Consider the following 24,189-nt stretch of genomic DNA (forward strand, 5'->3'; position numbering starts at 1 on the left):
TGGGATTACAGGCGTGAGCCACCATGCCCAGCCAATCTCTGTAGGTTCTATAATCTCCATTTTATAGATGGAAAAACTGAGGATCAAAGAGGTCAAATAAAAAAACATTAAACACACATGGATTAAGCACTAGGGTTGGGATTTGAACCCAGGTCAAGAATAATCTCTACGAGGGCAGGGTTTTTATTTTATTTTCTTTATTTTTTTGATATGGAGTCTCGCTCTGTCACCCAGGCTGGAGTGCAGTGGCACGGTGTCAGCTCACTGCCAGCTCCGCCTCCCGGGTTCAGGCCATTCTCCTGTCCCAGCCTCCCGAGTAGCTGGGACTACAGGCACCTGCCACCACGCCCGGCTAATTTTTTGTATTTTTAGTAGAGACGAGGTTTCACCGTGTTAGCCTGGATGGTCTCGATCTCTTGACCTCGTGATCCGCCCACCTCAGCCTTCCAAACTGCTGGGATTACAGGTGTGAGCCACCGCACCCGGCCGAGGGCAGGGTTTTTAATCTGTTTTGCTCACCGATGTACTCCTGCCTGATGTGGTTTCTGGGGCATAAAAACTGTTCAATAAGTATTTGTAGAATAAGTTTTATTTCAAAATAATAAAAAGCTTTGATGCATGATGAAGATGGAATTTGTGTTGGAGAACATGCTTATAGCTGGGTCTCTTTCACACCCTAATAAAGAAAAGGCTCACTTTATAGTCTGTTTCTTTTGGAATTTCTGCAAGTAGAGAGTCCAAAGCTATCTGAGGTAGCTGAAATGGGACCTGGAAGATTTGCCTCATTGGTTTGGGAGGAGTATTTTGCCTATTTGCATATTTCATGCTCAGATTTATTTATTATTAGGAAAAGAGTAAGGGTCATTACATAATCCTGTCATTCTAGATCATTCCTTTTGGTCACATGTGGATTTATTTTATTTACTCATCATTGGATATGGATAACTATTTTATTTTTAATTTTTATTTTATTTTATTTTTTTTGAGATGGAGTCTCGCTCTGTGGCCCAGGATGGAGTGCGTGGTGCAATCTCAGCTCACTGCAACCTCTGCCTCCCGGATTCAAGCAATTCTCCTGCCTCAGCTTCCCGAGTAGCTGGGACTACAGGTGTCCATCACGGCACCCGGCTAATTTTTGTATTTTTAGTAGAGATGGGGTTTCACCATGTTGGTCAGGCTGGTCTTGAACTCCTGACCTCAAGTGATCTGCCTGCCTCAGCCTCCCAAAGTGCTAGGATTACAGGCGTGAGCCACTGCACTCACCCCTAATGATCATTTTAAACTCCCAAAACAAAGAGCACTTTTGTAACTATGGAAACAAGTGCTATTTTCATTTTTTACTTAGTGTAGAGTTTGTCATTGCTGACGTTCTTGGTAGAATGTCAACAGCAAGGACAAAAATTACAAGTTTTCTTTGAGTAATGCTATTCCAAATTCTTGTTCATCTCTTGACTTCAAGAAATCACATGTCTAAAAATCATTCTTGTTCTATGGAAACGTTTCCAAACTTGTTCAGTTTTGACTCATAGAGACACATTTGGCAAAGCAATGTCTTCTGCTGACTGAGGCGCTTACTGGAGAAAGGCAGTTGCAAAAGCAGATACCAAAACTAAGTATTTTAAAATAATTTTTGGAGATAAACTAAAGCTCTGAAACACAAAACAGCTTGCTATTTATATTTTAAATGTTAGATTATTTGCTTTTTTTCCCATACAAACTTTGCTGAAGCCTGTAGCTTGCCACAGTATTAGCTGTTTACAAGGGCAGTTCCTTCTTCATTGCCATAACTGAGCTGTGCGCCTCGCGGTTACTACTGACTGAAATGTTCTATTAATTAATTTATTATTTTTGAGACGGAGTCTTGCTCTGTCACCTGGGCTGGAGTGCAATGGCGTGATCTCGGCTCACTGCAACCTGTGTCTCCCAGATTCAAGTGATTCTCCTGCCTCAGCTTCCCCAGTAGCTGGAATTATAGGACATGCCATCACGCCCAGCTAATTTTTGTATTTTTAGTACAGATGGGGTTTCACCATACTGGCCAGGCTGATCTTGAACTCCTGAGCTTGAGTGATCTGCCCGCCTTGGACTCCCAAAGTGCTGGGATTACAGGCGTGAGCCACCACACCCCCCCCCATTACCTTAGTATTAAGGAGCATGTCTTAATCATCTCAAGGGAAGCCTCCTGCCACTCTCTCATCCTACCCGGGGCAAATTATTATGGTGTCCAGTTCCAGTCATGGGGACCACTAATTATAATATTTGCCTTTGGTGTTTTTGGTTATTAATGAAGACCCCAGGAAAAAGAAATGGAACATGAAGACATAATTTTAAAAGTAATTTTAATAAAAATATTTAGGTAATGGTAAACTTGAGGTAACATAGCATGTAAGATTCTATTATCTAGGGGGGCTCTTCCTGTCAGAGGAAGAAAGGCAGGACAGCCTTCGGTGTAAATTTTATTATTGTGGGAAATGATTGCATTGTAGCCTTGAAATAAAAATGGCCCAGATACAAAAAGTCAACCTCATGAAACGTTCCCATTTCAGTGTGCCCAAATTACGAGGTTCTTACCTTTCACTTGCGGGCGAATGATGTGAGCATCTCTCAGTTGCTTTGTAGCTCTCTAATGATAAAATTAACCTACTTAAATGGTCACATCCATTGTTTATTTTAAAATCCACCCACCACTGTCGGCCTGGCTCACAGTGAATTAACCGTTCAACAGTTAAGGAGAGACTGCCCGACAGAGCCCACCTGGGGCTGCTTCTGGGCCTCTGCACTGGGCTCCTCCGGGGAGGGTGAGGTCAGGATCTAAATGCCTCTGCAGCAACCACACCAAAACCAAGACCCAGTGCAGAACTGGGGCTGAAGGACCCGATTTTCACTGAACTCTTATCACTAAGAAGAGTTGAGGGTTCTTCCACATGTGGAAGGAGAGCTTAGGAATAATAATTAGTAACACCTTTCCTGATACATCAAATTTAACACCTTCCAGGGAGAAGAAGAAAGGGCGGAATGAATATGGAAAGCAGTGGTGTGACAGTGACGGGGTTCAGTTTGATGCGTGAAGACCAGGGGTAGGAGCGTGAGTGGGGGTGCACTTTGCTAAACCCGCATGTAACAGTGGGCTTAATTTTCCCTTTTTTTAACACCTTGTTTCTTCAAATTACACAATGTTGATGCTAAAATGTTCTTTGTAGAAGCGAGGCCCAGCTCCTGAAGGATTCATCTGAGAAACCCAGGGACATGCCCTTCTCTCATTGGAACAAGTGGGAAAAAAGGCATCTTAAAAAAAAGGTTATGGTGAAGCCGTGCGGCAGCACTGGAAGAGGATGAGGAGGCTGGAGAAGGCGTGTGAGTGCAAGCTGCCCTCCCGAGACTGTGCCCTCTGAGCCAGAGTCTTCCTCCGATGTGCCCAAGTCCACCCGACCAGGAACGGGGGAAGGAGCGGGGCGATCCAACAGCCACACAACAGAGTCCCAAGTTCCAATCACAAATTCAGGCTGTGAGGTGAAATCACAAATGTGAACTTTACTTATGGAAACCAAATAGAAGTGCTTTCAAATTGGGGATCCAAGACCCAACAGACATAAGTGATCAGCAGCATCCCGATCGGGGGGGTAAGACAAAGGGGTCCTTGGATGGGGGCACCTGTGAGCAGGGACCCCTTTGTCTGAGCTCCCCGGGTCCCGAGCTGGACGCACGGCTGCCCCACTGGCCAGAGCCCATCCCAGCTGCTATTTGTGCCATTGTAAGGTTTGTATTCCCTCTTTGTTCTGGGAAGCTTTCAGTTGTCCCATTGTGACTGTGATGACCCTAAGTGACTCTTAGCAGTGCCTTTTTATTTTTGAAGGCCAGGATCGCTTAGGGGTAAGTGCACAGGAAACAAACTTTAAGCGAATGCAGCTATGATTTATGTGTGTTTGTGCTCACTGTATATCCCGGCAAGCTCAGAGGACCTACTCAGCAGTGTCCCCCACCCATCCACACGCTCACCTGGAATAATCCCCCACGGGAACACAGCCACTATCCTCGCCTTGGGATTTGTGACTCCTGATGGGAAGTACCCTGCCAGCCCAGCAACACCGGGCCTGAGTCCCCGAGCCCCCACTCCTCTCCACTCAGCAGGGGCCCCCTCACGCCATGTATACCCCCCGGGTGGACTTCAGGGGCGCTGTCCCTGTGGGCGCTGTGCCCTTGCCGTCCTAACCTACTCCCTCCTGTGGAGCCACTGGCAAGGTTTTGGGGAACATGGGTGTGAGTCCACGCTAGACCTCAGTTGCCTGCCCTGGATCATTTGAAAAAGGGGAACTTTTAGTTTCCTGCTAAATAGAAGGCCCCAAAAGAAGCCAACCAATGCCGTGTCCCCGTGATAGGCCAGCGTGGCTGTCCCAGAAGCAGAAAGGGGAACAGCACAGGCTCGCATGTCTCCAGGGAGCTCAACACCAGATGGCTTACTGATAGGAGCCCTGGCTGAGGGTGGCCGCATCTGCAGTGACATGGCTGCTTCCCACTTCCCTGCACCTGTCCTCATGGTGGCTGCTTCAGGGGAGGGGTGGGCAGGGGCCCCACTGCAGGTCCAGCCAAGGGGCACACAGAAGCTGGACATTTGCACACTCAGCTGGGTCGGGACTGAGCTCCGTCCTCAGCCCCGGCAGCCAAGACGCCAGTGTCAGCTGGTATGCTCCGCTACGGGGACTGGCTGTGGTTTCAGAGTCTCACCCTAATTTCAAAGAACAAAAGCATCTCTCGAGTTCCAGGGACATTTTGTCAGTTGGAACAGCATTTCTATAGTGTGCACCCCACATGCTATGTGCACACATCACAAAGCACACACGGGTACTCTTACACACACACAGTCTGATGCACGAGCTGCGGGCACTTCTGTGCATCACTTGCTGAGCTGTAGCATAGAGGCAGAATTCCTTACAGAGAAGAGTTCAGGCCTCAGGCACACTGTCTGCTGGCATTTTATGTGGAACACTGCCATGTGCAAATGAAGTCTTTGAGACAGCAGAGGAGAGAGCAGCAGGGACGAGGGGTGTCCCACCTGTCACTCAGTCATCCAGCAAATATTGATGAAGCTCGTCCCATGAGCCGGGCCTGCGTCTAGGTGCTGGGATATCTCAGCGAACAAAACAGACAGATGTCCCTGCCTTCATGGGGCTCACTTTCCATCCGGAGTCGGGGCTCGGACAATAAACAACATAATCAGGGAGTGTGACAGAGGTGACTGTACTGCCCCACTCTGCATCCTTCTTCCTCTTGGCCCCCTCCTCGAGGTGGGGCCGCATGATGCTTCTGGCCATCAGAACTTGAGTGGACGCGATGACTGCCCCTCGGCCTGGTCTGCAGGGTGCTTGGCCCTTGGGCTGTCCTCCCGGTCCCTCCCCGCCCTGCCCTCCGATGGCAGAGACTCTATGTGGAAGCCACAGGACTCTCCCAGGCACACTGGATGGAGAGCCGCCTGGCCCTCGCTGAGCTGTGATGTGAGTGGACATCACCTTGAGCCTCAGAGATTTAGGAGTTCCTCTGGCAGGCCTGCAGAGCCCACCTGCGCTGACACAGCTGCACTTCTAAGTGGGAGATGTCAATGAGAAGGGACATGGAGCAAAGAGCTCACCCCCAGATATCTGGGCAAGAGACTTAAGGAGGAGGGCAGAGCCTGTGCTTCAGCCACACCCAGGAGGCTGCGGGAGGGAGGGGCCGCAGGAGATGTGGTTGGAGAGGCCCCTGGGGAACAGGTGGAGGGGCTTTGAGCAGGGAGCGAGGTGCTCAGCAGCTAGCTGGCAGGGAGAACCAACAGGGATGGATCAGGATGGAGGCTGGGACCCACTTAATCACCCAGGTGGGCAGAGGAGGGCTTGGGCCTTGGTGATGGGAGAGGTGCTTGCCAAGTATCAGAGCTTCCCTGGGTCCCTGGCACAATCAGCCATCAGTGCTCCCAGCAAAGACATAGAAATAGTGCTCCTCATTTTGTACCTGGATAAGGGGAGAGCTCAAGTTCCAATCCCTGTTAGCGGCGGGTGACACAACCATGCACACGTCTCAAATTCCAATTCCTGTTAGCGGCGGGTGACGTCACCATGCACACATCTCAAGTTCCAGTTCCTGTTAGCGGCGGGTAATGTCACCATGCACACATCCTGTTTTCTCCTGCTCTGCCACTGTGATCTCCAGATGATCAATTTCATATTATCAGGAAAATGACCTTTGGCACAGAAAGCCCAGAGGAGAAGGTGAGGGACTTGCATGCACACACACATTTAAATGTCAACATTCTATGGAATTCAGTATCATAAAGGTATGCAAACCATGGGAAGTAATCATGAGTTTGCTCTGGGAGGCCCCGGAGTTAGGAGAAGAGAACCTTCTGGGCACGCACATCGTGGATGGAGACAGAGAAACGGCAGTGCCGCCTGCTGCTGCTGGGCCCTGCGTGTCTGCACCACCTTCTGTGGTAAAGAAAACAGCAGGCGGCTTTGCTGCAAACTCCAGCACAGCCTCTGTGTGGGAGGAGCAGGGTCAGCAGAAACCCAGAGGCAGGAAGGAGCTGAGCTGAGCTGGTGCAAGAGTGTCCTGCCCTGGGAGGAAGTGGCTTTGTACCAACTGATAAAATACCCAGAGTAGGGGCACATAACTGTAAACTTCTAGAACCCACATCCTTAAAGCCCAACCCCTGACCCAGGAGGGGCATGGGTGGCTGTTCCCTCCCAGCCCAGTGCCACCTCTGCCATCCTCCCTGGCTGGGAAAGATGAACTGCGCTTAAAATGGGCTCAGTTTTCTTTTTCCTTCCTTTCCTTCCTTTCCTTCCATTCCTTCCCTTTCCTTCCCTTTCTTTCCGTCCTTCCTTCCTTCCTTTTCTTTCTTTCTCTCTCTCTCTTTCTTTCTCTTTTTTTAACCTAGTAATTGCTTTTCACATCTGCTGGTGGGCTGCTATCTTTCATAGGATAACTTCCATTCTTGCTTTAAATAAGGTGGTGTTTGGCCTCTGTTTTGTTTTCAGGTAAAGCAAACTGCAATCAGGAAGCCCTCATTACAGACAGGGAGGTCATGACAAGAAAAGTTCATTCACACTGGAGAGTTCAACCCCATTGGAAATGGGAAAAGTCACAAACACAGCTGGTGACTTTGCAAACCCAGACATTCCCAGAAACTCAGTGGTTCTAGAAACTTGCTTGGAATAATTAAGGTTTTAGAGCAGCTGTTGGAATTTTTAGAAAGGAAAAAAAGAAAAAACGAAGTGAGGCTCCCCCTCCCCGACTCCTCTTACACATCCCTGTGGCTCTGTGGTGTCACGGCTGAGCGTGCTGCGCTCCACTGACCGTGTGGATGAAGGGCAGGCAGCACCTGGGTGCATTTGTGCCAGCGCATGGCAGTGAGGCCGCTGGCAGTGCATTTCCTGTTATCAGTGACCCCGTGCGCCCGGGGCTGGGTCTGCAGAGGCTTTGGGGAACACACTGTTGCTGTCTCCTGTGCCTGGCCCGGTGTCCATGTGGCTCACAGGGCCCGTAGGGACCGGGTGCTGCTCTCAACTGGAGGCATGAACTGACCATTGGCCCAGACAGCCTTGCCATTCCCATCCGGGGGATTAAACCTTGAACGAACTGACCATTGGCCCAGACAGCCTTGCCATTCCCATCCGGAGGATTAAACCTTGAACAGGTTTTGTAGGACTCTCAGCCCCAACTTCCTTGTCTCTAGAAAACTTGCCACTATGAATTCTTTCTCCGTCCCTTTGAGACATCAGCCCTTTCCTGGCCTCTTGCTCAGTTCACTGCCCAACTCTGTCTTCTCGAAGGACCCAGGAGCCTTTGAAATGTAACCAACAAGGAAGATAGCACCCTCAGCTCCCAGTCCCTGCGGGAGGCAGGGGCCTAACTGTGGTAAGTGCTAATCTGCAAACATTGCTGGCCTGACTGCACCAACCGGCCTCCATCCGATGTCCTCCAGGACTCTCCCACCAGCTCACCCCAGTGCTTAAAAACCCTCCCGCCTTTTGTTTCAGCAGGGTGGAGTTCAGCGCTCTCTCTCCTACTGCAATAGTCTGGGATACGTCTTCCCTGCCTGTCTCACTCTCCCTGGGGTAACTTTTCTTTGACACCACTGAGTCCTCCCAGCAACCTGCAGCTGAGCACACAGCCTCTCAGCAGAGGCTGCTGAGGAGAACCGGCTTCCCACGTGCCCTGACCACGCCCACACCCACGGCGTGAGATTTCACCACTCAGCCGCTGAGAAGCAGGGGGTCTTTGGCCCAAAACAAACATCCTCTGAGACGGGAAGGAGGCACGTCCCGCAAGAACTGCCTGGGTACTACAATGAAGCAGGGTAAATATTCAGAAGTGTGTTTGGGTTTTTAATGATATAAAGTATCATTAACATTCACTTCAACGCACAGAGGAGAAGTAACTGTTACAGTGTTTGTTTTCACATCTGTCAGACAGACTTGAGAACTGCCCTGCCCCACAAGGAACCAGCTGCGGTCTCCCTGGCTGGCTGGGAGCACTGGGCTCCGATCCTGCTCCTGAGTGTCTGCCTGGCAGCTGCACCCTCATCTGACATGCAAGGCGGGGTCAGACAAGATAATCTGAATATTCCTTCATCCCCCAACTTGTGATTTTGTTTCTATGATTTACACCCAGCCCAAAGATGCCATTTCACAAAATGGGTTTTGTGGCTTGTCTAGACAGGAATACAAGGCCTCAGGCAGCCACGGAATCACAATTAGCGATCCATTCACACTAGCACCGAATATTCCCACGGAAAGGCCATGCAGTGATTATCTCTAAGGACAAGGACTGTGTGTGAAGAAGGACAAGGAGAGAGGAGCTCCCGCGACTGCCAGGTCCAAATGGAATTTTACATCGGAAATGACAGCTACTTACTAAAGTCTTGTAGCTTAGTTTACTAACCTGGATGCATTAAATACACACATCATTTGAAAAATAGCATCTCAAAAAATGATTTTCTCATAGACGTTTCTTGGAAACAAATTTAAACAAAGATGCAATGATTTAAAAAACCGCTACATGAAAATTCTGAAGGGGGACACCTGAGGAAGGCGGGGAGTGTTTTTTAAGTTCGGCAGAGGACACCCAGGGCTGCACCGGCTCTTCAGGGACCCTCCAGGGAGAAGAGGCATCCCCTCCCCAGCCCTGGACGTCCACCTCAGGGGCGGTGGGGATGCGGGGATGCGGGGATGCCGAGCGCTCCCAGGCTGGGTCACAGCAGGCAGTGGCTCCACTCTGGCTTCGACTCTCAGGACCCACCTGGGACCCCTGCTCCACGCTGCGGGGAGGCCAAACCTGGAGAACCCAGGGCACCAGTTCAGGCTGGCAGCCCGGCCGGACCCAGCCAACGCCCCGCACAGCTCTCCAGCCACGGGAGGGAGCGGCCTCCAGCAGACCCCAGCCCCAGGCACGACCCCAGCCCCAGGCACGACCCCAGCCCCCACCGGCTGATGCGACGCCCACAGGGGACGAGCTGTTCCAGCACCACCCCCGCCCCCGCGTGCAGAATCCTGAGCAACAGAAACAGCACTTTAAGAAACGAAATCGTGGACGCACTTGAACACGGCCGTAGTGACTGGAATGGTGCCCAGAGCCATTTTAACCTGGAACAGACTGGGGACCAAGTCTCAAGCTCCAGGCCTGTGGGGTCAAGCAGCTCATTCCGTGGAGGGAGGAAAGTCGCAGGGGACCTGGAGGCCCTGGAGTTGGGGGCTCCTCGGCCGGCCGACTGCAGCCTGGAGAAGGCCACTGCCAGGCCTTTAGTTTCCAGAGACGCTGCAGTTCAACATTTTCAGGGGAAAGTTTACCGTTTCCAAATGTCATCAAAATTAAAAGAAAACACCTCCACCATATGGACATAACGAGACCTGCCTGAGGGCCACCACATCCAGCCGCAGCCCACCAGCTTACAACCCCCTGCGGCTGCCCCAAGATGGAAACGTGCTGGGGAAATACGAATATTCAGCCACGGGAAGGGCAGTTCGCCAGCACGACTTCGGGGAAAATAATTTAGCTGTTTCACTTACTTTGACTGAAGCCTATTAAAACAATTAAAAGAAAGAAAAAACCCTACTGAAATCAAAGTGCCAACTGTAGCATGGTTTCTAGTAGCAAACTTGAGACAACCAAAATGGAAAGCAATAGAGGAATGATATTACTGTTCAATCATGTGGAATATTAAGGAGCTATTTTAAAAGGATAATACAGGATCGCTAAACAGCCTAGAAAAATGTTGTTGGTTGAAAGATCAGAATTCAAAATGGAAAATGGGACAGAGTTATGTCAGGTAGTTGAATTATTTTTTAGTTTATCAGTTAATCCCATTAATTAATTTTAATTAATTCAATTTGCTGCTTTATTAATTATAATTAATTTAAATTATAATAATTTAATTTTATAAGGTAGTCACTAATTATTTATAATTAATTTAATTCTAATGATAATAATTTAACCTTAATTACATTATTAAAATTAAAATTAATTAATTTTTATCTAATCAAATTTAACATATGTGTAACACTATAAATAAATATATTTTTGCTTAAAAAATCAGGGGAATATTATTACAAGTAAAAATACACCAAGATGCAAAAGCAGACATGGCTCTTGAGAAGCCATTTGGTATGTCCACTTCAGTGCTAAGTGCTTCCACCTGGTGGCCAATTCAAATAAAAATAGGGGCCAGCACAGATATGAGATGCCCCGCCTTCAAGAGGCTTGCATTTGTGGAAGAAAAAACACACCAAGTATGCAAATGCAATAACCGAAAGGCCAATGTGAAGGACATGAAATAAGGCAGCGGGATAAAGAAGTGTGGCATGGGAGACAGGCGGGCTTCTTGGTTAGATATGACAGGAACAGCCTCTTAGAAAAGTGATGTAAAGTAAAAATAAAGGCCCTAGCCCTCCAGGCAAGACGGAATAGACTCTTTGTGGCAATAAGATAGCAAATTATGGGCTGGGCATGGTGGCTCATGCCTGTAATCCAGCACTTTGGGAGGCTGAGGCCCTCGTTCCATGTCCTTCTATGTTAAATCATCCCCCAAATGGTGTGAAGTCCCCAGAATGGCTGGCCCCGCCATTTCTCTATTTCGTTTTCTCTAACCTCCTGCCCTCTCTCTTCCACCTCCAGTATATGGCACGGCACAGTGGAGGGGCTCAAAAATGATTTAATAAATGAATGGAGAAAGCACATAGGCAGGACATCCTAGTACCAATGATGAATGAGTGTTTATGGCAGATGTGACCCAGGTCCTCACGGGCACATGAAAAATACTAATGAACGGCAGCACTCACTATTCACTGTATGAACGTGGCTTCAAGCAGTAGAGATGTTAAAGCATCCTGTAATGGAGTATAACTGTTCTCTCTCTCCCTTTTTTTTTTTTTTTTTTTTTTAATGAGGCGGAGTTTTGCTCTTGTTGCCCAGGCTGGAGTGCAGTGGTGTGATCTCAGCTCACTGCAACCTCTGCCTCCTGGGTTCAAGGAATTCTGCCTCAGCCTCCCAAGTAGCCAGGATTACAGGTGTGCACTACCACATCCAGCTAATTTTGTATTTCTTGGTAGAGATGTGGTTTCCCCGTGTTGGTCAGGCTGGTCTCGAACTCCTGGCCTCAGGTGATCCACCTGCCTCCGCCTCCCAAAGTGCTGGGATTATAGGCATGAGCCATCATACCCGGCCAAATTGTTCTCTCAATGAGCCCTTGCAACAATTCTTGAGGGTCAATAGGAAACCCTGTTTTCTGGAGGAGGAAACAGACACAGAGAGATGAAGTCGCACCCCCAGTTGCATTGAGAGTTGATGGCAGAGCCAGTGGTCACACCTGCCTGTTTCCCAGGTGGAGTCTGTCTTCTCTTGAGGCTGCTGCTGACCCTCAATGGAACACAGGCACATAGTGCCTCAGCAACCAGCCGCTCAGAACTCCTCCTGGGCCTTTCTCAGAGCCTGGGACCTGGAACTCTGTGCTATGAAATGCCTATCAAAGTCCTGGCTCTGGGAAGGGACCCCAAGTTCTTGTAATTCTGTCTGTGGATCATAGCAGGTCCTCTGATGGCTAGACACAGGGATCATAGGCTCTTGGCTTGCAATGCGGAAGATTCATGTTGCACCACTGGCTCTTACTGAATTCTATTACAATGAATAACTATACAAAACTAATCTCCACATGTGCCATAAAAATACCTTGAGGTCGTTGACTACCATGTGACTCTTTATCTGTGATAAAAATTTAAGCAGGAAAAGTTCTTAGTATTTGTTAAACAAAGCTCTGTATCCTTCAAAAAATGTCTGCAGTCTTCTCTCTGAAAATACTAGCCAATGTTTACTGAGTACTGTGAGGAGATGGGAGAGTCCCACACGTGCACATGTGTTGTTTCTTACTCACAGGTCATTTATGATTACCCCTACTTACGTATGGGGAAACCAAGACACAAACAGAGGAGTTCATTGCTAAAAGCACACAGCTAAAAGGTGGTAGGGCTCTGCCACCTGCTGTGTAAAATGAGAGACTTCAGGCTGGCCGGGGTCCCCTTCCACGTGGGCAGCTGGGCAGCTCAGAGTGAAACGGGCGGCTCCCTGCAGCCATTGTCACATGGTTGATGTGTTTGTGGTCTTCCTTCACTTCATCTAGACTTCTCAATTTTATTTACATTTTACTATTTCCTGGTGTTTTTTCCTACTGTCAGCTAACTCAAGCTTTATAAAATAAAGAAGAGTGAAAACACGCACACACCAATATATGTACTTAAATGTTTCTGGGATGAATACTTTTTAAATAAACATTAAACACAGATATTTCTATCTCCATTGTCTGAGCAATGAAGTTGCGAATGTTTTCCTCATGACTCTTCATGGGGGTTTGCCCTTACATGCTGTGCACACAGGACTTGGCCCTGTGAAGTGGACGCAGTGAACACAGACGCGGGATGGTGACGTTTTCACGGTAGGACATCCATCCTCTGTGGCACGTGTGGAGTGAACTAGCTTACACATGACACGGAGTCCACATCCTTCCAGCCCTGCCTTTGAGATGCCTGTCCTGGCTGAGAGGAACCACAGTCAGTCACTGGGGCAGTAGTGCCCTCTTTTGGCCACCCCTCTCCTCCCTTAGTATAATTTATGGAGACCTAAGACTTCGCTCACCTCAACTGAATTGCCTGCCTTTAGTTTAGCCCCACGATTAGTCAACTCTAGTGGGAGAAGAGATGGAGACTGACTCCTGCCTTCCTTCCCGCCTGGTTTCTAAGGAGGAGGACAGTGTGTGCACTACCTGTGGGTGTGTGGGTCAGAAAACGCTTAGCAGCAACTGGTCTACCGAAAAATGGCCTGCTTCCCCAAAGCTTGGACAACGCCCAGTTCTCTAGGTTGTCGTGCCTTAGAGTGTTTTCTTCCTCCTTTTGTAACTAAGCAAAACAGTCTTAAGCATAACCACAAGCTGTCAAAAAAAAAAAAAAAACAAAAAAAAACAAATCACAGAAGATATTTGAAAGTGTGCTCTAATGAGTTATTTACTTAGATTGAAAACAATCCTTTGGTGAGATTTTTACCAGAACATGAAGGGCAAATAAAACTTCAAAGTGGATTGCTAAGAAAATGACTGGCTTTGGCCTTCACAGAGACGAGGAGGAAGGCTGCGTGGTTTTAGTTGTCTGTTTGTGGTTTTGAGCACTCAATGTGTGAACCATAGCAATAGCACCTGTGCCAGAGTCAGCACCTGGCACAAACTTCTCCTCAATGCGCCAATCAGTCTTAACTCGGGGACTCTCTTATCAGCTGAAATACAACACTATTGCCTTTCGATGTTCACAGAGATCTTAGGTACGGGTGTCTTGCAGAGGTGGTTAGCTAAGGATGATGGCTTTCTGCCCATTTCTCACATTCCTCGCTCATTCTTCTGATGCGTGGATGAAATGGCTGCCAAGAACCTAGAGATGACCATCACATGATCACGGTGACTCGTGCTCATGGGACATCAGGAATGGTTTCCCAACGTACTGATGGGATTTACTATCATGTCAAGGAAAGACCTTTTCCTAAAGTAGGTGGGAGCTGCTGCTCTCATTTAGAGTCACTTTGTACATTACAATTTTAAAAGAAATTGCATATATGCCTCCAAGGTTATACAGCCAAGACTAATAGCCAAGATTATTTTAGTTTCTTTTCCTTCAGCACTCTGCGCCTTTAGAGTAGAGTTCTGTGTGCTCCAGGAAAGGGTCAGGCATGGGAAATTATTAAGGTCAATAGCAAAAGCCCCACAGTTCAACAGGCCCTTCCAGGTCGGCATCACTTGGGATTGTTGCTGCTAAATAATGAGTGCAGAGGCCTCCTGGGCCAGCCTCCCCCAGGGTGGGATGAAATGAGGATGCCTGGACCACAAGCTCCTCCCACTTCCCCCTTGGTTTTGACTCAACCTGAATCAGGCATCAGCTGCAAAGGCCTGAAGGTGACTCTTGAGAACTGCTTCCTCGGCACACTCACGGGCAGAAAGGCTTGGAATGTGGGAGCTAAGTTCATTCAGCAGATATGCGAGCCTTGCTCCGGTGTCCAAGGACCTGGGAACACCTCAGTAAACACAACAGGCAGAAGTATTGCTCTTCCTATCAAAACACAACCCACGTTTGTGAAATGATGGAAATATTCTGCATTTCCATCATTTCCAGTAGTTTTCACATTCAATCCTAGGTAATAACTCTCTAAACTCAGTATCTCTCGGAAAAGATTAAGGAGGGCTGCGTTTGGAAGGGCTTCAGGAATTATATCATCTTGATAGCGTAAGGAAAGGGCTAAGTATAGAAGACCTTTTTATGTTATATTGTATCCATGCTGTATATATACCTATACATACTTGTGTGTGTGTGTGTGTGTGTGTGTGTATGTGTGTATTTGATGGTAACAGAACCGCTGCCATCGTTACGAATAATCTCAAAAGCAATTAGCTAGGGGAATAATGATAAAGATGAAGTTTGCTTAAAAAAACAGTAGGCTTAGCCAAAATCATTCTAGAACTTACTTTTATTTATGTGTAAAACCTAAATTTGGACATTTGTCTTCGTGCTTTTCTATTACGTCTTTATATATGTAGCTGAAATGTATGAGTAAAGAGATCATCTAAATGAATTTTTATTCTAGAGTTTTATAGGCAGATTTATTCTTAAAACCATCAAGGCTGGGACATCCCATTCAAACTCATAGATTGTCTATTCTACGAAACCCTCAGTGTTCTCCAGAGTGCACGCTGCTGCTCCTAGTCATGGACGTGGCTGCCTTCAACTCCTTCCTCTTCTTCCTCTGCCACTGAGGATGGAAACCCCAGTACCTGAAGGCAGTGAGTTATGCTCAGACATGCCTCCAAGAAAATTCCTATAAAGAGCATAATAAAGTATGCAGAAATCAGCAGAGCACTGAGTCCCTTTTGCACTTGCCTATCTCCTTTCTAGTAAAGGAGTCCTCATTGCTTTCAGTCTCTGGGCCTTTGAGTTATGTTGATTTTCATGGACGCTTAAGATATTGAAACAGTGGGTAGCACTAAATCTGTTTTATGTGTGTTTGCTCAAGAAGGATGGAATTGTAGAAAAGAAAGGACTTTTGAAAAAGAGCAAGTTAATCACGAACAAAAAAAATCGGCATAAATTATCTTGTCTAACAGGTGAAATATAAAGAAAGGCCTTTCCATAAATAAGCAAAGATCATGCTGGGGAATGTGGCCAGGAAGCCTGTTTGCCTTGAGTGTCGTCTGTAACCTACAGGGTGGGCTGATCTTGGGGAAAGGGATGCGTATTTCAGTAGCCACAAAATCACTCCTTTTTCCTTCGACCTACTGTGAGTTCTCAGGATCTGAGCACATTTCATTCCACCCCTTTTCCTCTTTGCTTTAGGAATAGATGGAGAAAATCAAAGAGCTGTGCACAGCAGAATACAACTGCTTTGAGGACCTGCATAGCCCTGTGGTCTTGGGCAAGTCACTGAGCCTCAGTGTCATGATGGGACGAGTGGATCCAACCTCATTAATGTAAACCTCAAATGAGAACATGGTCAGTCACTCATAGGGGAAGCAGAAACAAAGATGAATGCTAAGATTATATCTTGGTTCATTTTCTATTGCTATAACTGAATACCTGAGACTGGATAATTTATAAAGAAAATAAATTTATTCCTTACAGTTCTTGAGGCTGGGAAGTCCCAGGGCATGGCACTGGCATCTGCTCAGCTTCTGGTGAGTGTGCCATGATGTGATGGGTGGCATCGCATGGTGACACAGATTGGGAGTTGGCTCAGGCCTCTCTTCCTCTCCTTACAAAGCCACTGGTCTCATCAGGGGCCCCACCCCAATGACCTGATGACTAGGTCTCTGCTCCTAGTTACATCCCAAAGGCCCCACATCCAATTAACATAGAAATTTAGGGGGTTAAGCTTCCAACACATGAAATGTGGGGGACACATTCAAACCACAAAAATATATAAAGGCAATTTATATTCAATAAGGCAATACAAAAAAGTAAAATTCTGAAGACAACAGTTATTTCCCAATGCCTTCTGAGTCACTCTTTGTGGTTAAGATAAACCCCGTGGTATCCAGGCTTTGGTGCAATTTCATTTCCTCATTAGCTATTTTTTACAAACACTGCTAGGCTTCCCGATGCTCACACAGGGCTGGACAAACAGACGATCAGAGAAACACCATACAGTGAGCCTGGGAAATGCTGAATGTCTATGTGTGCAACAAGGCATGCGAGCAAAAACAAAACTGAGATGGGAAGGGATTGCAGGAGGGGAGGAAGGGGCTGTATCTGCCACGTATCTACACAGCCGACATTTTAATTTTTTTTAGACAGCATCTTGCTCTGTTGCCCAGCCTGGAGTGCAGTGGAGCAATCATAGCTCACTGCAGCCTCGACCTCCTGGGCCCAAGTGATCCTCTCACTTCAGCCTCCCAAGTATCTGGGGCCACGGGTGCATGCCACCACACCTGGCTAATTCATTTATTTTATTTTTTGTAGAGACGAGGTCTCATTGTGTTGCCCGGGCTGGTCTTGAGCTCCTGGGCTCAAGCGATCCTCTTGCATAGACCCCGTGAAGTGTGCGATTACAGACATGAAGCAATGATCCCAGCCTCTATGTTTTAGTAATGAGTACAGATCCATGGATCACCCATGCAATAAAAAAATCAAAGGCTTCCCCGAGTGAGAGTGCAGGTGCACGCCGTCACCATGTGGCGCCATGTTGCCGATGTCTGCGTCACCTACCGAACACTTCGTTGTCCTCTGAGGTTGTCCGTGAAAGTTCACCCAGGTTTCTCTTTTTTTCAGATTCTCCTCTGTTAGTTTCACTATTCTGGAAAAAGAAAACACAACAAACCCTTTTCTTAAGATAAATTGTTTTATCAACAAAATAATTGTAATGCATTGTCTCTTTATAAATTTTTTATCAGATAATCAGTTTCACATCTGTTTTCAAGATAGAATATAGAGCCTTGGTTCAGAGGAGGGTTTTCTGCGCAGGATTCTGAATTCTGGGTTGTTTTCTCTGCCTAAGCACCTGAGCACTTTCTGGACCCAGCTGGTATAGTTTTATACAAAAAAATTGGAATATCAGCCTAGGTAAAATAAATTAGCCACATGCCATCCCATTTATTCCAAGGGTGAGCCCACATAGTTACTGCTTTAGATTCTAAGTGACACTGTGCGGCAGAACTGACACCAGGCCTTACTCCTCCAATGACACCTTTGGCTAACTGGAACCAGTCAGGACCACTTTGATGGGAGAATGAGTCCTTTTAGGGACAGAAAACGAAGCTGATGTCTGGAGGCACTTTTGTATTCCAGGGGAGGAAGCAGCCTGTTGTGGTGTTATGGGGTGGGCCAGGCCCCCAGCCACTCCTCTGGGAATCTTCGGCTTCAGAGTTTCTCCTCTGGGCCTCCCTTTGCCTGTCGTTTGGGGCCCGAATGGCAGTGTGAGCTTGTTTTTCGAGTTTAAAGTTTTCAGTACATAGTTTGATCACCAGTGCAGAGAGAAGACATGGTTCAGCTTCCTGATATATTTGTAATCAATTTTACTTAACTATTTTGAAATGTCACACTTGCACATTGAATGATTCAAATGCTCTAGAAAGTGCACAGTGGCTGCGTGCTGAAACCCCGGGGTCTCCTGGATGCCCCCCCCGCCCCCTTCTGGGAGGCAGCTGGCATTTCCAGCTTCTTCCAGACTTTGCACAATCATCTGGGCACCTTCAGACAATGACACATGGGTATTCTTTTCCCTCCTTTCTGTCTTCACATAAATGGCATCACACTGTGGATGATATGCTCCTTCTTGCTTTTGCCAGGGAAAGAGGGATCCTGGAGGAGACGTCATGTCGGCACACACAGACTGCTTGCACAGCCCGCTAGCATTTCAGTTACTGTTCACACCTCACCAGGCTCCACAACCACCATCCAGCTTGTTCACATTTGTGTTTTTCAACCCTAACCGTGTTGCACTAATTTCCTGTTCACTTCTCAGAATGCACACGGCCAAGGAGTATTTCTGGAGGAGGAATGAGTCACACTGGAGCTTTCACTGAGCGGGCGTCAGTGCTGTGGGCAGCCGCGCTGGCCCTGGTGCCACCCACCAGCAGCACCGGGAGGCTGCTTCTCTCGGGTGCCGCTCCCTGCAGCACCCCACCCTGGTCTCTGCACTTAAGTTTGTACCAATTTTCCACCCAATCTCTCATTTCCTGGGGGCCTTTAACCCAGGACCATAATATGATCAGAGTCTCAATTTTACATTCTTTTCCTTCTGGAGAGAGGGGCAGGCACAGCCATTAAGACCACCCTGAAGTCTGATTCAGACCTAGTGTGACTCACTTATGTACTGCAGGCTGTTTGTTCCTGGAGAGAAGTCCAGCCCTCTGAGCTCACACCAGCCAGGGCCCTACACTCCGCCTCCTGGTCACTAAGAGCCCTATCTGGAAACCCTCCATCCCGTGTGTGTGTGTGTGTGTGTGTGTGTGTGTTTGTGTGTATCCATTCCCATCCCTGGGCAGACAGGAGGGGATGGGTGGGTAAGGTCCCCACCAACCAATGTTTACGGCATTGTTTCTACAATTCAATGCTGTCTGGTGTGATTAACAGATAAAAAACACATGGGTTATTGGACTCACAAAATTGAGGAGGGAAGAATTTGCCTTCACGTTGTGAAATAAAATTGATAAGAGGACACTGGTTTGGACTGAGCTCCTGCACCGGGCCCAGCAGACGCCCCCGTATGAAGTATGGTACCAAGCCCAGATGAAGATCTTTATTTGACCTTCTGAGCAATCAGGAGAGATAACAGCCCAACTTCCAAGCAGGCCAGGTTTAGCCCAGATGACGAGGAAGTCCCGTCTGCTTTAACCTTTATGGGGAAGTCATCTTGGAACCACCACACATCCGCCTGCATTTTGTTTTCTGTGTCTGCTTTCCTCAGTCTGTTTATAAACCAACCTCCTCTGCTCGGCTCATTGGAGCACTCATTCTGTTTTGTAGAAAGAGGTGTTGCCTGATTCTAGAATGACAAATAGCAGCCAATTAAAGTGTTTACATTTGTTGTAACTTTGTGTACACCTGCCAGGCTTCTGTTGCTGGTTGGCCGCTGTAGAAACCAAGCTGCTGCTTTCCAGATTGCGAGTCACAGAGTCCCACGAAACAGTTACTAATAAGCAATGAAATGCAGAGAATGTTCCAACTCACTAGTAATCAAAGAAATACAGAGCGAAACAAAAATGAGATTTCTTTTTAACATAAGTAGAAAAAAATCTGATGTCTGGCATTGCTAGAGATGTGGTGGGAGGGAAACTTTCCTGGGACTGGAATAAACACTCTCAGCCTCTTTGGGAGGACAAAGAGCAGCAGCCGCCACCACGGAGCTGAGCCTTGGGGGCCTCACCTTGGGGACTCTGACCTCACCTCGGGGCCTCTGACCTCACCCCCATGGCTTCCAGGCTCCCAGCAGCCTCTGACTTCTGCGGATTTTCCTGTGTCTCTATTACAGAAACTCCCAGAACAGTCCATTGTTTTATTCCCCTCCCTGTGATGCGGTGAATACTGTGAGAACAAGAACTGTGCCTTACACACCTTCCCATCCCTCAGGCCTAGCACGGTGCCTGGCGCCCAGAGACAGCTTTTTAAACATAGTTAAAATGGATTGTTTCTGTTTCAGCAGAGGGAGCCAAAGATAGCTGGCTATGTACACTTTTCATATCTATCCAGTTAATTTCAGAAGACACTAAAACTTGGAAAATAAATAATTTCCCGATAGTCTTTCCTCAGCTAGGAATTCATGTCATATTTTTTTACATCCAGCTTCTATGCTAATAGATCATATTCTTCACTAATTACAAAATAATAAGTGTTATTTAAGAACTAATTAAGTATGATTCAGCTACCGTCGTTATTGATCATAGATGCATTTTCTTCAGGCTTAATGTCTCTCCAAGCGGGACACCACTAGGACCAGTAGTGTCTTCCCATTGGCTTGGGCAGCCCTTCTCACCAGAGGGTAGAACAATGCCGCATCTTAGAAATGAGGCGTTTCAGATGCAGAGTGAAAGCTGATCTTTAAATCACAGCACTTTGCTTTAAGTGCATGGAGGGGGATAACCTAGCGGCAGCCACTTCCCTGTATCCACTTCCCAGGCTGGTTTCGAGGGTGGGGGCAGCATAAGCATGAAGAGGAATTTTGTGTCCTGTGCGCCAGCTTGTGCACACATTGGTCCCACAGCTATGGTGCGTCCACTCTGTTTATCCCTCACACCAAAGTGGCCACAGGTGGACCCTGAATAGTGATGGCAGACAGGACTCCAAATCCGCCTTTTTCTCCACCTTCTCAACTCAGTTCTCTGATGGTTCAACATCTCTAGGTCATACAGGGACACAGGACGCGTGCAGAAAGTACATACGGGCCTGGGAAATTTCATGACTAATTTCTACTCAAATATAAGGTTTGTTTTTGAGACCCGATATTGCTATTCCAAAAATATAAAATATTCCCCTATGATGAACACATTTCCTGTAAGCAAAAGGTCTACTCGCAAAACAAATAATGCAGATGATGTGTCAAAAGTGAGGTGATTTTCGTGATGATAAAACAAGAGCTTCCTGCAGACGGGGCTCAGACTTACGAGAGGGGATGGGTCCTGGCAGCTCAGGCCCTTCCTGCGTCATTGCCCAAAAGAGTCCAAATCTGAGTCCAAACGGAATCTGTGACTGCACGTGTCGACATGCATTTCAAGCAAGGGTGCCTCCTTCATACTATTTGTAGCAATTTTCTTTTTCATCAGCCTAAATATGTGGGAGCTGACCTATGTAAGAATCTATTTCTTATCCAACACAATTTTAGAAGGTGTGTGGGAATTTGCCGCAGAAACCCCAGGAAGGGAACACATTCCCCTATGTCGTAAGGAGCACAAACAGCTCGGGACATTACCACGTATGGTGAAAGATGACAGAGAAAAAAGTGTATTTTTTTGGAACAAAAGAAATGATAGTCTCCTGATCTATTATAAACCAGTGATTAGTCTCATTTTCTCTGTGTGTAAAAACACAAAAACTAAAAACCCTCTACCCAGCCTTGACCTCTAACCCTTAAGTGGCAAGCTTTCCCTGGGGGTCAGTGTGGCCCTGCACGGGGCTCTGGGGCAGGTGACAGGAGGGGCCCTGGGAACTCGAGAGGTCCACCCTCTCCCGCCACTGAATTGTGGAAGCGCAATTCAGTTTCCTTCATCAGAACCGAGTGGAGAAGCAAAGGATGGCATGGAGTCAAACTTCCCAAAGCCAGTCACAGCCAGGACGTCGGCGGGCGGAATCCTGGTTGGTTTTGAGGACCCTGCTCAGGTGCTTGTTCCCGCGTAGCTGGAGTGTCCAGCCAAGTGTGAGAGATCTCCAACCTGGTACAGCTATTCATGTACGTGCACACATGGCACACACGCACATGCACATTGTAGGTGAAAATACGCTTATAATTAGCCGTACATTTTTTAAAGATTGGTGGTCTGGAGGTGGCAATTTCAGGAGGAATGGCCCAGAGGGTAAGTTTCTAATCATCACAAAAAAGGCTGTGAGAGAGGAAAACACTTGCTTCGTATTGGTACAAACATTATACAGCATATTCTTAAAGTCCTGATTCAGACTAGAAGCTGCTTATCAGGAGAGGAAGGTGTTGAAACATGTTACAAAATGACTCTCACCTGCAAAACCAGTTGTAGGTTAGACTCGGAGTCATGGTCCACCACAGGCTGCTGTATTCAACACATGTAAGAATTGATTTTGAGAATTTTTCAATCCCTTAAAAAATGCTGCATTTCTCTTAAAAAATGCTGCATTAGGAGATGTCCTAAGCTTGTCCAGCCCATCTTATTTTGTTGTTGCTCTTCTGTTTTGTTTTGTTTTAGGCTTTTAGCAACCTGAAGCCATGGTTTTTAGTTTCTGTGTCTAGTGATAACCAGAACAGAAAGATGAGGAAGGGTCTTTACTGACCCAACCAGGAACAGAAACTAAGAATCCATGACTGTATTCTCTCCTTGGACACTTGAAGCCTTGAGTGGAGAATCACTGGCCTGGAAGCAGATAAAAGTCTTGTCTGGTTCTGCGTCCTCAGTACCTTGCCACTCACCCACTTGTTCCCACCCATGCTTGCACCAAACCCTGCTCAGGAGCTGAGCATACAAAGAAAATAAGGTAGGAAGCCAAACTGGGTGCTTCAAAAATAAAGCTAGAAAAGCAAGCCCAGAATGTCAGATGGCGACTGTCCAGTTAAACTTGCTGAGCCAAGTCCTGTCCATCACACTGGAGAGTGTCAATGGCGTAGGAAATGCACCGTGTTTATTTCTTCTGAGATTTCCCAGAAGAAAAATTACACAGTGATTCATATTTCTAAAATTCCTAGGATGTTTAACAAGAGAAGTTGCAACTGTCTTCCCCCTTCTGAATCTTATACTCGACTGACCTTATTTAAAAAACAAAACAAACAAAAAAACCCAGCTGAAGCTTCCTATGATGTCACAGGCGACACAGTCATATGTGGCACCTACATGCCAGCTGCTTGGCCTTTGAAGGCTCAGGATCCTGCCGGCGTACACACCCCTCCGCCTCCCCTCCCCTCCTGCCTCATAATTCTTATCTCATTTCTATGCACAAATCTGAATATGGCCTGGTGTTTCTCACAGCACCACACATATTTTGAGCCTTAGGTCATTTCAGAGGGGATGCTACTAAAAGGCAGATATTTCTTTAAGTTTTCTTTACCTTCTGCCATATTCCCTGCCGTAGACAGATCTAATCCACCCAGATATTTGCAGAAAATAGTTTGGGGGCATCAGGATCTGCAACACATGTACGTCGTATCAAAATCATTATTTGCATGACAGCCAAGACCTCGGGCTCTCTGAAGCTGATTGCCTGGGTAACAGGGAAAATAACTGAGTTTTCTGTACCTCTGTTTGCTCAGCTTTAAAATGAACATTATAATCACACTTTTCTATGTGGTCGTCGTGAAGAGCATTCAATAAGTGGAAACTGCTCTTTGCAGAAGCACACAAAACTATTGAAAATGCAGATCAGTAGCATCTTAGCTTCACACTGTTATCAGAATAAGCCCTTATTTTTTCTCAGAACCATCAAAGCCACCTCTCAGGGGCTCTGGCCCAGGACTCCTGGTGTGGCAGCAGAAACAGTGGGACGTAGTGCCGCCCGCAGCGCAGTTACTCAAAGTGAGATCTTAAGCGAGTCAAGCTCCCTCCACCTCAGTATCCCCAGGAGGACAGTGGTCCCCATCTTGCGGCATCATTATGAGGACTGCAAATGGCACATTTCTCTGGAGGAAAGCTCAGTGCTTTTAGGACGCCTGGCCTGTTCAGCCATTGTCAGCAATGGTCAACCCTCCTCGCTGGCAGCAACTTGTTCTTTCTGAATCTTTGCCCACTGCCATTGCCCTGTCTTAGATTCCTCTCCAATTAATCCACACCAGAGATTTCTAGGATTTCTAATGAAACTTTAGTTGATAATGAATACTTCTAAATACTTTTTCAGGATCCAGCGTCTGTTCAGCAAATTTCATTTCCAATCCAGAAAGTCAAAGATATCAGGTAAAGGTTAACTGGCTTATTTTTCATCTTACATATTTTTGCTCTCTTTAAATTTTTATAAGTATTTTATATGTATATATATA

General features: G+C 47.0%; 1 protein-coding gene across 4 annotated transcripts in view; it reads right to left on the reverse strand.

Moving 5' to 3' along the window:
• MBP (myelin basic protein) overlaps positions 1-24,189 on the reverse strand; it is a 156,549-nt gene that overhangs the window by 72,264 nt on the left and 60,096 nt on the right. For all 4 annotated transcript variants that reach the window (XM_063795486.1, XM_063795485.1, XM_016933209.3 and 1 more), the window contains one exon: positions 17,253-17,340. In XM_063795486.1, coding sequence (XP_063651556.1) covers positions 17,253-17,340 — 88 coding nt within the window. The remainder of the gene's footprint in view (positions 1-17,252; positions 17,341-24,189) is intronic.

This window comes from Pan troglodytes, chromosome 17 (genome assembly GCF_028858775.2).
Source record: "Pan troglodytes isolate AG18354 chromosome 17, NHGRI_mPanTro3-v2.0_pri, whole genome shotgun sequence".
NCBI classification, from domain to species: domain Eukaryota; kingdom Metazoa; phylum Chordata; class Mammalia; order Primates; family Hominidae; genus Pan; species Pan troglodytes.